At 37.2% G+C, this 15,072-nt stretch overlaps 2 protein-coding genes across 8 annotated transcripts in view; one reads left to right on the plus strand and one right to left on the minus strand.

The window, feature by feature from the left end:
- Positions 1 to 15,072, minus strand: part of LOC122421408 (zinc finger protein 260) — a 109,758-nt gene that overhangs the window by 30,277 nt on the left and 64,409 nt on the right. For 2 of the 5 annotated variants that reach the window (XM_043437382.1, XM_043437383.1), the window contains exons 2-3: positions 3,927 to 4,020; positions 2,577 to 2,703 (exon numbers count right to left, since the gene is read on the minus strand). In XM_043437382.1, coding sequence (XP_043293317.1) covers positions 2,577 to 2,703; positions 3,927 to 3,935 — 136 coding nt within the window. In that variant the 5' untranslated portion in view covers positions 3,936 to 4,020. Of the gene's footprint in view, positions 1 to 2,576; positions 2,704 to 3,926; positions 4,021 to 10,015; positions 10,079 to 11,128; positions 11,184 to 12,167; positions 12,195 to 12,287; positions 12,419 to 15,072 lie in introns of those variants that run through there. The other 3 variants (XM_043437379.1, XM_043437380.1, XM_043437381.1) reach the window with 3 other exon arrangements.
- Positions 12,363 to 15,072, plus strand: part of ZNF382 (zinc finger protein 382) — a 64,786-nt gene continuing 62,076 nt past the window's right edge. For all 3 annotated transcript variants that reach the window (XM_043437356.1, XM_043437339.1, XM_043437340.1), the window contains exon 1: positions 12,363 to 12,535. In XM_043437356.1, coding sequence (XP_043293291.1) covers positions 12,363 to 12,535 — 173 coding nt within the window. The remainder of the gene's footprint in view (positions 12,536 to 15,072) is intronic.

Below are 15,072 nucleotides of genomic sequence, written 5' to 3' on the forward strand. Positions count from 1 at the left end.
TCACTATTATTCATCTATCCTACTGAAATCCTAGTTTATATTTACATGTTTTCCTTCATGCTCTTTCCCAAATACTCCATTTTCTTATACTCAAAGCTAACCATTGCTATATTGCCCCCAAAATATCAATGTTTTAGATATTATAATAGGTATATACCATATTTTAAGGCTTATGCAGTTCTGAGTAAAGCTGTAGCTGAAATGATATGTAAAAGTGGAGGTAGGAGGTGGGAAAAAAGGGAGGTGGAGGTGGGAAATAGTGTAAGGCACTTTGTAACAAACAATCTGTTGAACCTAGCTGGAGATTGGCAATCAATGAGGGAACAACCTGAGGAAAATCCAAAGTGACTGATACACATTGTATGATAAAGAACAAAAATAATTTCCTGTGACTGAATTATTTTATGTATAATTAAGGTGAAATAATGCAAACATCTTATTTGACTGCAACAATAAAATCATAAATGAATGCCAGTATCAGTAAATTAAAAGTACTTCCTTTTAGAAATGAAGAAGCTTTCTATCAAACAGCTGTTCAGTTGTTGTGGAAATGTATTGAAATTTCTGAGAATAGTGGCACTGAAAATATTACATATTGAAAACCCATGAAACAACATTAGTCACAAAGAAAGGATTTAAATGTTTATATTAATAAAAATGAAAGAATGAAAATAACCAATGTATACATCCTATTCAAGAAGATAGACGAGAACAAAGTGACCTAAAGAAAAGGTGAGGAGAGAACTGAATACATAGGGAATCAGAATGTGATGAGTTAGAAACATGTAAAGAATATAATTAACAAATATAAAATGTAAATGACCAGGGAAAGAACCATCACAGAGGGTATTTTTTAAAATGATATAAGATTCCTATGCTAATCTATTTGAAAATGTTGACATAAATTATTTTGTAGGTAAATAAATAGTGAAACCCTAGATGCCATAAAAGTTGAAAAAAAAAAGAACAATTTGCTAGAAAGAGATAAAATTGTCAAAGATTTACCTCCCATGAAACAAAAAATCTTAAGCATGCCTACTGTCTAAGTTGTGACAGTAATCCAGATAATGAGCCAGGGCTCCTAAAATAAAGATCTGAGCCATAACCTGGAGCAGGGAAAGGAGAAGATATGCCCTTGACGGTTGTGACAGAAGCAAGAATGTTATATTAATGAATCATGACAAAAGACACAAAAATTATCTGAAGGAGACTACCATTTTGACAATGCAAGAATTGAAAAAGGGGAAAAAATACTTTGTGTACTAAAATATGTTAAGTAAACAACTAAATAAAATTTATAGCTAGTATTAATTTTTAAAGACGAAGCAAAACACATAAAACATGGAAGTCCAGGAGAACTCACTTTTAACCAATTCAGGTGTATGGACTGGGATAGGGAAGATATAGAGTGAGCCTGGGGAAGCTTCAGAAAGCAGTAATATATTCAAGAAATAAAGAATCAAGTCAATGGTACACAAAAATCCATAAGGAATTCCTTGGTATTTATACAGCTAGGTATGAACAATCAAAGGCTGTGATGGGCTAAAGTATACTAAACTAATGAAAATCAACAAATCCATAATGACACATAAGAGGTCAGTCAAATGGAGTTTCCCCAAAACATCACAGGGGCTTGCCTCTGCTTGAACAGGCTAGGCTTTTTATTCTGGTGATGACTTTCCTTGTTTCGTCAAGTCTTTTACTCTCCTGGCCCTGTTGACTTGTCACATCCCACACAATCCTTCACAGCAACTTCCTTTCCATCAACAAGGTAGTCACAATGTGCTTAGAAATGGAACACCCTGCTTACAAGAAGGAAACGTAACATAATAAAACCTGCTTCTGACACTAATTAGCCATGTAACCTTGGAGAGGTAGCCTAAATATTCGTCTTAGCAATCTCTTCAAAGAAAAATAATGCAAGTAGTATTTATGTCATAGGGTTGCAGAATTAGGTAACTCAGTATATTAAAAGGGCTTAAAACAGGGCCTGGTACAAGGCAAGAACTACATGAGCTGAGAAGAAAACAAGTAGCTTTCTAAAACATTAAGAGGTCCTTGCTGGAATTCTGACTTAATGTTAAATGCAAAGTTCTTTAATCTCATAGCAGGTGTAAGACAATACTTGTATCAGGCAATGAATATGAATTCTGTTTGCCAATCTAACAACATAAATTACACAGATTCTTTTGATAATCATATCAAATCAAGACAGTATCTTAGCTGTTCTCCCAGAGGTGGGTAAGGAAATAATATAAAGAACTTAAAGTAATTCTGGGCTCAAACAAAATACAATAGATACCTTAAAGGATATACTCTATGTAACCTATAATCAGATCTAGCACTCTGGATATCAAGGAAGGCAGAAATTATATGAAGAAACTAAGAAGGAACTTCATACAAGTTATATGAAGAATGATGAAGGTTCTAAAAGGAGGTGTCATCTCCAAAACCATGCTCAATCCATGCATTTGGAAACTTGGAGAAGAAATTCATCTAGTGTAGCACTGAGTTAACTGAATGTCAACTGATAGTCTATAGAAAATATTCTAAATTATGTGAATAGCCAAATTTACCCAGTGAGACCAAGTTGCAGTAATTTTCCATCATCACATCCCAGTACAAGTCCCTCTGAGCAAAATCCAGATATTCCCACTCCTCCTGAGAGAAGCTGATGACCACATCCCTGAATGTCACCAGTTCCTAAAACAAGAAACCACATATTACATGTAAAATTGAAGCAAACATTTTTGACTAATAAATAAAAAAGAATTGAATTAAACTATTATATATAGAATGGATAAACAACAAGGGCCTACTGTATAGCACAGGGAACTATATTCAATATCTTGTAATAAACCATAAAAGAATATGAAAAAGAATATATTTGTATAACTGAATCACTTTGCTGTATAGCAGAAATTAACATTGTAAATGAACACTGTATGTCACATGCCTGTGGCATGAATTATCAATGATGATGAATTTCCACATCCTTGTTCCTTGGTATAGGAAAAATATCTAGCTTAGAAAATAGGGTATGAACAATATTTTAAAATTTCTTACAACCCCAAGTTCATCACTGTTAATCACCATTTCACATTATATAAGAATTATAACTTCTAATGAGAAATTATTTATTAAGTGCTTTTTAGTGGCTGCAGAGAAGTGTGTTTGGTGAAAATATACCTGCCTTAATTATATTTAGGCATAGGTTGGATAAGGTTTTCTCCAATTCTGAAATCAATAATAATCTACTGTTTATGTCTGAGACTGCTGCTGCTGCTAAGTCACTTCAGTCATGTCCGACTCTATGTGACCCCATAGAAGGCAGCCCACCAGGCTCCCCCGTCCCTGGGATTCTCCAGGCAAGAACAATGGAGTGGGTTGCCATTTCCTTCTCCAATGCATGAAAGTGAAAAGTGAAAGTGAAGTCGCTCAGTCAAGTCGGACTCTTTGCAACCCCGTGGACTGCAGCCCACCAGGCTCCTCTGTCCACGGGATTTTCCAGACGAGTACTGGAGTGGGGTGCCATTGCCTTCCCCATGTCGGAGACTAGCCAACATCAAATCCTATCTACCTGGAAAATCAGGTCTGTTCAGAAGTAGAGTTTGCTAATATGTCATTAAATGGATACATTTGCTCTTTTTCTCAAGAGTATGTAAAAGGATGGTAAATGCCTCCCTCTGGGGATTCCATTTCTACTCTATAACTGCTCTGAACAAAAAATCTACACATAGGAATACTAAACATTATTTGGAAAAGAGATAGGCACACAGAAGGTACAGTGTGCTGTTGACTCCAGCTCTTACTAGAAAGTGAAAATGGGGATTTTCATGAGGATGTGGGGGGTAGGCTCTTAAAGCTGTTTTCTTGGAAGATTCAGATAAATGAAATGTTCACAAAGGAGAGAAATAGCAACTTACATGGTCCATGGTTAGAACTGTAAAGAATTGATCGAGGAATTCCACTTCTGGTATGACAGCAGGAGGAGTTCTATGGAGATTGTCCCCGTTGAAACTGGTGAAAATTATATATAAAAACATACAGCAAATGAAGAAACATTTGTTCAAGAAAATCTAGTAAAACTTACTAAGAACTGTAAAAGTCTGCAGTATCTGAACCTAATCTGCACCCCTCCTTATCCCTCCATCCTAGTGAGAAAAAGATTCTATTCCAAACTAGTACAACTAAGGACACAAACTTCCTCACTCCTCCTCAATCCCTGCTCCCAGTCAGATAACTGTCTTCCTGGGAGGAGTAGAACATCAGCATTTCTCATTTGCCCCCAGCTACCTTTGCTCAGGCAAATGCAACTAAGCGATGCAACTGCCTAGCAGCCACCTAAGAACTGTAGGCTGTACCTTGGGTGTGGCCCTACTGAGAATACTGAGGTTCCAATTGTCTTTGCCTTGGCTCATGGGGTAGGAGTTCCATGCCAAGAGAGGGAAGCCGAGATCCAAGACTACCGAGCTACCCCCTCCATATCCCTCTCCATTTGCAATGGAGTGTGGAGAAGTTCAAGGGTAAGGACAGTCTCGAAAACAGTGGAAATTTTAGTGAAAGGCTATTGGGGTTAGTGAAAGGCTATAAAGATTGAAAAATTCATTGGAAAAAAATTCATTGGAGATAAATGCTAAACTGTAGGCAGGCTAGTTTGTCAGAAGGGATCAGAGAAAGATATTTGGGGAGCCCTTCCTATTGTCAGAACAAATCTCAAACACCGACTTGATTTCCTTAGTCTGTGAAGCAGTGTATCCCCAGGGCATTACTGAAAATAATAGTGCCATCAGTCACAATTAGTGGATCCTAACAGCTTGGTGTGGTCAGGTAAAGAGACATTCAAAGAGCCTTGTCAAAACCACTGTCATCCAAGGGTGACTGGTAATAGTCAAGTCTATACTCCAAGGAGCAATATTAGAGATTTACACTATAGAGGAGATAGATTTCACTTAATTAGTCTAGCCAGTTACTAAATAAGAAATATAAATAACAATAACAAGCCTGGGGAAGGGAAGGAGACAAAAGTATCACAGTTGAAACAAGTATCTAAAAATGTCAACTTTCCATAAATAAGAGACAGGAAAATATAACCCATAAACCAAATACAAAACCAACAATAGAAACTGCCTGTGAAAACAACTAGATTGAACACGGAATTCAAAGTAACAACTATAAATATGTTCAAATAAACAATAAACATGCTTAAAAGTAAATGAAGGTATAATTATAATGTCATAGAAAAAATCTGTGAAGAGACAGAAGTTTTTAATATCACCAGGGAGTTGGTGATGGACAGGGAAGTCTGGTGTGCTGCAGTCCATGGTGTCCCAAACAGTCAGACATGACTGAGCAACTGAACTGAACTGAACTGAGTATCACCAGACGTAAATTCTGAATACTGAAGTTGAAAAGTATAACCAAAATGAAAATTTCACTAGAGTGTCTCAACGGTAGATATGAACTAGACAGAAAAAAAGTATTCGCAAACTTAAAGGTATCTCGATAGACATCATGCAACCTGAAGAACAACACAAAAACAAGAAAAATGAAAAGAGCTTCAGAGAAATGTTGGAAACCATTAAGCACACTCTTGTAATAGATGTAACAGAAAGGAGTAAAGGAGCATTTTAACATATTAAATAATGGATGAAAAGTTCCCAAATTAATTGAAAAATGTTAATCTATATATCCAGAAAGCTTGATGAACACCAAATAGAATAAATTCATAGAGATCTACAAACAGACAAATCATGGTAAAAATGGTGAAATATGAGAGAATCTGGAAAGCAGAAAGGAAAATTAGTTGTCACTTAAAAGTGAATCCCTAGTAAGTTTACTTGATGACATTGCACAGAAACAATGGAGACCAGAAGGCAATGGGATAATATATACAAAGTGCTCAAAAAACTTTCAAACGAGCTATTTTTCAAATGTGAAGATGAAATAAAGACATTACCAGATAAAGAAAAACTGAGGGAATTAATTAAATGCTAGCAACCCTGTCTTAAAGAAATACTCAAGGGAGTTCTTCTGGTTAAAAGTAAGTCCCAGGTCGTAATATGTATTCATGTGAAAAAAACAAAAAGCACTAGTAAAGGTAATTATGTAATTATAAAAGATAGTACACATACATATTTCTTCTCCTTAACTGATTTATGTGGCAAATTTATGTAATTTTTTTTGTAGAAACAAAAGAAATACATACCCAGGTTTAAAATTCTTCAACAAAATATTAGCCAATTGAACTCAACAATACATTAAAATGATCATATTACCATGATCAAGTGGGATTTATTCCATGGATGCAAGAATGGCTTACCATCCCCCAAACAATATGATACAACATATTAACAAAATGAGGGATAAAACCCACATAATCATTTGAATAGATGCGTAAAAAATATTTGACAAAAATTAAACATCCATTTATGATAAAAACTCTCAGCAAAGTGGATATAGAGGGAACATACTTCAGCATAATAACAAGTTCATAGCAATATCATACCTAATGGTGAGAAGTTGAAAGCTTTTCCTCCAAAATCAGGAACAAGACAAAGATGCCCACTCTTGCCACTTTTATTCAACACAGAATTAGAAGTCTTAGCCACAGCAATTACATTTTTTAAAAAAAAGGAAGAAAGAAATAAAAGGTATACAAATGAGAAAAGAAGTAAAACTGTCACTATTTGCAGATGAAATGATAGTATATACAGAAAGACCCTGAAGATTCCATCAAAAAACTTAGAAGCAATAAATTTAGTAAGGTTGCAGGATACAAAATCCATAGATTTTGCAAAATCCATAGATTTTACAAAATCCATAGATTTTGCAAAATCCATAGATTTTGCAAAATCCATAGAAAAAAATCAGTTGCATTTCTATAGACTTATAATGAGCACTCAGAAAAATTAAGCTATCCCGTGCTCATTGATTGGAAGAAAAAAAAAGAGCTGGATTCCAAATTACATTCCAAAGCTATAGTAATCAATATAGTATGTTATTTAAAAAAGAAAAAAGCCATACACGGACCAGTGGAATAGAATAAAGAGATCAGAAAACAAACCCAAGTATTATATTTATGGTCAATTTATGACACAAGAGCCAAGAATATACAACATAGTAAGGACAGGCTCTTTAACAGAAGGTATTGGGCAAAGGGACAGTCATATGGAAAAGCATGAAGCTAGATCACTATTTTGCACCATACATAAAGTCAAAATGGATTAAAGACTTGAACATAAAACCTGAAACCATAAAACTCCCAGAAGGTAATATCGTGGGTAAACAACTTGACATCAGTCTTGGCTGTGATTCTTTTTGGATATAGCATGAAAAAAGCAACAAAAGCAAAAATAAACAAGTGGGACCACATCAAACTAAAAAACTTTGTGCACCAAAGAAAACCATCAATGAAATGAAAAGGCAACCTACTAATAGAAAATATTTGCAAATCAAATTACTGATAAGGGGTTAATATCCAAAACACATAAAGAACTCATACAACTCAATACGAAAAAACCAAACAATTCAATTTAAAAAATGGGCAAAGGGTCTGAATAGACATTTTCCCCAAGGAAAACAGATTCCGAACATGTACATGAAAAGGTGCTCAACATCATTAATCAGGGAAATGCAAATCAAAACCACAATGAAACCTCATCTCAACCTTCAGAATGGTGATTATCAAAAAGGCAAGAGGTAACAAATGCTGGTGAGGACACAGAGAAAGGGAATTCTTGTGCACTGTTTGTGGGACTGTTAACTGGTAAGGCCACTGTGGAAAAGAGAATGGAGGGTCCTTTTGCATTGACAGGCAGACTCTTTACCACTGAGCCACCAGGGAAGCGAGGGTCCTTTAAAAAATTAAAAACAAATACCATATGATTCTGCAATTGCACTTCTGAGTATTTTTCTTAAGGAAGTTAAAACACTGACTCAAAAAGATTTATGTGCCCTCAAGTTCATGCAATATTATTTATTTATAATAGCAAGTAATGAAAACAATGTAACTGTCCATGGATGGATGGATGAGTAAAGAATATGTCACACACACACACCCCCTCACACAAATGGAATATTATTCAGCCATAAGAAATAAAATCTCGCCATTTGTGAAAACTTGGATGAACCCTGAAGACACTGTAAGAGCAAGACAAATACTGTATGATCTTACTAATATAAGAATTCTAAAAAAACAAAAGACAAACTCCTAGACACTGAAAAGAGATTGGTGGTTGCTAGAGATGGGGGGGTGAGAGGGTGGGCAAAATGGGTAAAGATGGTCAAAAAGTAGACTTTTAATTCTAAATAAATCATGGGGATAAATGTTTACCATGATGACTATAGTTAATAATACTGTATTGTATATTTGAAAGTTGCTAAGAAAATAAAAAAGTTGCTGAATCTTAAATGTTCTTATTACAATGAAAAAATGACTTATAACTTTGTATAGTGATGAATGTTAAAACAGATTTATTGTGGTCTTTTTGCAATATGTACAAATATTGAGTCATGTTCACTTGAAACTAATATAATGTTATATGTTAATTATGTCTCCAAAAAAATGAAAAAAGCCCCACATACCTAGAGAGAAAATTTTTGGAAGAATGTATATTATGTTATTAACAATGATTATTTCTAGATGGTGGGATTGTGGGTAATTATTGACTTATAAGTTCCTTAAAAATTGAATATTTTACAACCTGCATCAATTCCACCATCAGACATATATAAAAGAGCTATTTCTACATAAAAGACTTAACAGAGTTGGAGACAAGCTTTCCTTTTGTTTAGGAACATAATGAGCACAAAAGATCTTCAAAATGGGTGGGAACATGAAGGAAATTTGTGACTGAAATAAATTACTTCTACAAACTTGTAAACATCCTTTTGTTTTATCACACCAATGCAATAGGATACATTCACTATACACATACTTGAATTAACAAAATTAAAGATGGTAGTAGCATTTTCAGCCTAAATAAGAAAATGTATGTAAAAGAGGCTGAAATGTATTTGGTACAGTGTATGTGCTTATTGTGCTGTGTGCTCAGTTGTGTCTGACTCTTTGTGACCCCGTGGACTGTAGCCTGCTAGGCTTCTCTGTCCATGGAATTCTCTAGGCAAGAATACTGGTGTGGGTTGCCATTCCCTTCTGCAGGGATATACTTATTATATATGACTTAATTTTTTAACTTTATTATTCAAAAACTAATATTATTTTAGATATATAAGATTGATTATAAATGCAATCTTAGTAAAACAGATTCATATACAATATTAACAATTAGGAGTGTTCTTTTTCCTATGTAAAAAGTTTGTCTTATCTACATGGTATTATATCACATTTATGTAATGTGATTAACTTAGTTTTTAAGATTATATACAGTTATATAAATCCATGAAGTTACAGATATTCTGCAAACAAAACTAAACATACAAAAAAAAAGTTAGGAACTATATAGAATAATTTTGAACATAATTTCAACAGATTTTTGGTCCTTTATGAGTACCAAAATGGAATTAAATTGCCTTAAGAATTTCTATTATGGATATTTGCACAAATCTGGCTGTTAAGAATTCCTTCTAAGTCCTCATTAAAATTAACTTTATATTTTCATTACTCTTTAGTTAAGAAATTTATGAAGAATATTTAGAATTGCCACATAATAGCAACTTTTCTTTCTTGAGAATTTAATTAAGTACAAGGCATTTAGTAAGGTGCTCTAGGGCTATGCCCAGATAAATGTATTCAATCTTCATAAAATCCATAAGGCACTGATGTGATTATTATGAACATTTTACAACAAGAAATTACAAAATTGAGAGCCTAATAACTATTGACCTCCTTGAAATACTGTGAGTTTGAACAAGCAGCAGAATTTTAAATTAAGTTTTAATTAAAATAGAAAAGCAATATAAAATGTTTTTCAGTTAAACACAATTTTATTGTTTTGATGTGAGTATATTTCACTTTGGGCTTACCAGGTGGCGTTACTGGTGAAGAACTCACCTGCCTGTACAGGAGACCTAGGAGACGTGGACTTGATCCCTGGGTTGGGAAAATCCTCTGGAGGATGGCATGGCAACCCACTCCAGTATTCTTGCCTGGAGAATCCCATGGACAGAGGAGCCTGGCGGGCTATGGTCCATATGGTCACAAAAAGTCAGACACGACTGAAGTAACTTAGCATGCATGCATGCCTACTTCACCTTAACCACTGAAAATTTAGTATCCAAATTGAGAAGTGCTGTAACAATAAAATATGCATCAGTTTATGAAAACTTAGTATGAAGGTATGAATGTAAAATACTTCAATTTATTTATGTCATTTTATGTTGCAATAATATTTTAGATATATTAGTTCAAATAAGATGCATTATCAAAATTAATTTCAACTGTTTCCTCCTACTTTTTAAAATGTGTTCAATAGAAATTATAAAATTACATAAGTGGTTTTTGTTATATTTCCACTAGTGTTGCTTTAGACTCAAATACCACTATACCACACTGCCTATCACAGTCTACACCAATGTATGGTCTGAAACTAAGTCTACTGCCAAATTTCAAACAAGACTTGGTTATCACCACTCAACACTCCCCATGGATTTTCTGGAAAAACTCCCTGCCCTTGTACACACATACCTCTCTTCACAAAACTCCAATCATATACCCACTTCTAAATGTCAAAGTCAACTTTTTCACTTACTGATTGAAGTCAAACCACTTCCTACCCTTACTTTATTTGGAAATCAAAGGTATCTGCTATGTTATTATACCTAGCCACAGATCTCTTCCTTAACAAATCACATTCTAAAATAAGTCCCTCATTTATCCTCCACTAGTTGTATTTTTGTGCCTTCCTTTGGAAAGAAGAGCACGCGGGATTACTGAATGATTTACCCAGTGGGTATGGGAATAGTAATTGGAAAGGTAAAGGGTGCTTGGAAAAGCACTGAAAGATAAGGCGTCCATCTGTGTGGCCCTGTTACTAATTGGGAAGGGAAAGCCTAGAACCAGGAAAGTGGATAGGTCACAATTAGGGAAACTTAGGAGAAGGAAAGCAATACTTTAATACTCTGTAAAACAAAAGTGTATGACAACAAAAAGCAAACACCAACTGACCTTGTATGGGCCATTATACAAGTAGCAATGATCTCCACCTGTAGAACTTGCAGAACTACAGGACCAAGAAGAAGGACTTGTGAGACTCTAGACTGGCTAAAAGTTGTGATGAACACATTGTCCACCAACAGACATGACCCATCACCCACCACAAATACAACCAGATGGAAATGGGAAATTAGAATACTGCTGATTTTGCTAGTATCAGAGAAAAAGGTAAGCGCCACCTATGCCCAAAGCTGGAATCTAAGTTCACAGCAGTTCCTGGAGGGCACAGGACAGGGAATGCTGTGGTTCTGAAATGTGTAAATGGCCTCCATAATGCATCCAAGGGAGTTTTACCCGGGAAGGGATGCTACACCTGTGTCCCCCTCCCGCTTCAAGTCCTCCCAGAAACCTGTGTTGAAAACAGATGCAAGCCTCAATTCTAATCCCATGATTTCGGAGGTAATTTTCTATTGGGAACTCTCATTATAAGAATGAAATTCATGACTCACTCTAGTGAACTTTTCTTCACAGTTAGATCCAATTAGCTATTTGGTGTGAGGACAGAAGAGAATCCAGGGAAACACAGTCCAAGAAACCATGGAACCTACAATCATACCCTGGGTGGGCAACATTCACTTCACCGGTGTCCTCTCTGTGTTAAGCATTAGGCTGGGTACTCAGACGTGCTGATACAGCTTACACACATACACACACACACGTAAAAAAAAAATTCACACATTCCTAGTGCACTGAAAAAAACTCAAAATTTCAACAAGCTAATTGAAAAAACAAACTCCATTTTCTTGACAGTCACAACAGCGATGGTACCGGACCACGTGGTCACAATGTCAGTCACACACCCTCGTTGCCTTGGTGATGTGAACCACGGTAGGCTCCGCCCCCACGGACAGTGCAACGAACCCAATCAGGTACCAGTCACGCCACCCCAGGGCCCCAACACACACTAGCTCTCACTGGCTCGCTGGCTCTCACACACGCACAAGCGAGAACACTCCACAAAGACGCCGTCACGAACGATAGCACCCGCAACCTTGGTCGTCTGCCAGGCTCCTGGCTCCACCCGCCCCATCCGTCTTCCGCGAGCTTGACCCCATCCTCCCCGATCACCGCCAGCCCCTCCTGCAGCCTGACCAAGTTCATCTCAACTCACCAGGCATAACCCAATAACCGTCACGACACAAGAAGGGGAGCCCAAGGTCGAAGTTCATTCGAGGCTCTGGGGCCTATGGGAAACGTAGTCCAACACAGAAAACGTCCAGCCCTCCGAGCAGAGCGTGAAGCCCACCGGCAGCTGAGGCCCTTCCGAGCCTCCGACTCCCGGGAATTCCAGGGTGTGCGGATCGCTCGCCGATGGCGAGGAGTTGCAGCTGGTGGTCCTTTCAGACGCCGAAGAGCCAGGTGATGCTCCTCTGTTAGCTAGGGGAGGTCGTGGAAGGAAGGAAAGCCCAAGCCGAGGAAATAATTGCAAACCTGGGCCGGGGAGGGCAGTAAAGGGAACTCGGGGTGGGTAGAGGAAGCAAACGAAAAAAGCCTTGGTCTGGTAGGGCCCGGTAAGAATCAGAAGCCCAGGGCAGAGGGACTCGGGAACCCGGCTGAGAAGGGCCGGGGAGGGAATCGTGAATCCCTGCCGGAGGAGGCAGTGCTAAGAAGGGCTGAAACCGTGCGGAGTTCGGGCAGGAGAGGGCCGGGGCGAGAACCTCACTTAGACCGGCGAGACCCCAGGTCGTGAACCAGAGGACAAGGATTTTGTTGTTTTTGTCAGGTTTGCCCCTTGAGAACGCCCCAACACCCAGATCAGCACTTAACAGACACTCAGTGTATTTATTGTCTGCCCGCCCTCGTGAGTGTTTTATATCATCACTGCTTCAGCTTCGATTCCCTGGTGTCCTTTTCCAGTCAGTCTCACAGGGAGACAGCCATGGTTCTGATATGTGTCATCTTAATTTAGTTCTGTCAGTTCTCCAATTCCAATGGTCTCCTTTAGCTCGTCCTTGTTCTTTAAGATTTATGGATGTTGTGTTCATCTTTTTTTTTTTTCTTTTTCCGGACAGCATTCCAATGTGCAAATGTGGCACAATTTGTTTCTTCATTTTTCATATGTTATCATATTATGATAACGGTGGCATGTTTCCATTTCTCCTAGGGAAATACCTAGAGGAAAAAAAAATGCTGATAATAGATTAAGTTTATTTAAGTTTATATTTAACTTTCTAAGAAGCTGACAAACCTTGTAGGATAATTAAGATTTGTATGGGAAACTGTGTGTGACTATGTAGTAAGTGGTTTCTCAGTTTGGTTTGGAATTCTGTGGAATTATGCGATGGGCTCAGTGGAGTTAGGAATATCATGTAGGATCCATGTTGTGGTTTTGTGCAGTGGGTGAGATCATAGGAAACAATGTGCTGTACCAACTCTTACTTATCATGATTTTTATGTGTTCATTATATGTTGACTGTGAAACTGGATCATAAGTGATATTAATGAATGAGAGACTCTCTGTGTCTAGTTAGGTACATGTCATTTGGATTCTGCTTGTAGAATTATGACTGTTACTGATCAAGTAAAATAGCAGTATAAGCTATATCCAAAGGAAATGAAAACAGGCTATTAAAGAAATACCTGACTCCTGTCTTCACCACAGCAGTATTCACAATAGCCAAGATGTGGAGACAACCTAAGTTCCTCTCACTTTCTGCCGTTAGAGTAGTATCATCCACATATCTGAGGTTGTTGATATTTCTCCCAGCAATCTTGATTCCAGCTTGTGATTCATCCAGCCCGGCATTTCGCATGATGTACTCCACATATAAGTTAAATAAGCAGGGTGACAGTATACAGCTTTGTGGTACTCCTTTCCCAATTTTGAACCAGTCTGTTGTTCCATGTCATTTTTAACTGTTGCTTCTTGACCTGCATACAGGTTTCCCAGGAGAAAAGTATTCCCATCTCTTTTAAAAATTTTCCACAATTTGTTGTGATGCATACAGTCAAAGGCTTTAGAGTATCAATGAAACAGATGTTTTTCTGGTATTACCTTGCTTTCTCCATGATCCAACGAATGTTAGCCATTTGATCTCTGGTTCCTCTGCCTTTTTAAAATCCTGCTTATGTGTCTGGAAAATTATTGGTTCACGTATCACTGAAGTCTAGCTTGAAGGATTTTGAGTATAACCTTGCTAGTATGTGAAATGAGCTCAGTTGTATGGCAGTTTGAACATTTTTTGACATTGCTATTCTTTGGGATTGGAATGAAAACTGACCTTTTCCTGTGACCACTGCTGAGTTTTCCAAATTTGCTAACATATCGAGTGCAGTACTTTCACAGCATCATCTTTTAGGATTTTAAATAGCTCAGCTGCAATTCCATCACCTCCACTAGCTTTGTTCATAGTGATGCTTCCTAAGGCCCATGATGTCTGGCTTTAGGTGAGTGACCACACCATCATGGTTATCCAGGTCATTAAGACCCTTTTTATATAGTTCTTCTGTGTATTCTTGCTACCTCTTGTTAATCTCTTCTGTTTCTGTTAGGTCCTTACCATTTCTGTCCATTGTCGTGCCCATCCTTGCATGAAATGTTCCCTTGATATCTCCAATTTTCTTGAAGAGATCTCTAATCTTTCCCATTCAACTGTTTTCCTCTGTTTCTTTGCACTGTTCATTTAAGAAGGCCTTCTGATTTCTCCTTGCTATTCTCTAGAACTCTGCATACAGTTGGGTATATCCTTCCCTTTCTCCCTTACCCTTTTGCTTCTTTTCTTTCCTCAGCTATTTGTAAGGCCTCCTTAGACAACCAGGTTTTTTTCCTTCTTGTTTTTAATTAATTAATTAATTTGGTGTGCCAGGTTTTCGTGGCAGCACACAGGATCTTTCAGTTGTGGAATACGGAATCTAAGTTCCCTGACCAGGGATCAAACCTGGGTCCCCAACACTGG

Source organism: Cervus canadensis, chromosome 18 (genome assembly GCF_019320065.1).
Source record: "Cervus canadensis isolate Bull #8, Minnesota chromosome 18, ASM1932006v1, whole genome shotgun sequence".
In the NCBI taxonomy this organism is placed as follows: domain Eukaryota; kingdom Metazoa; phylum Chordata; class Mammalia; order Artiodactyla; family Cervidae; genus Cervus; species Cervus canadensis.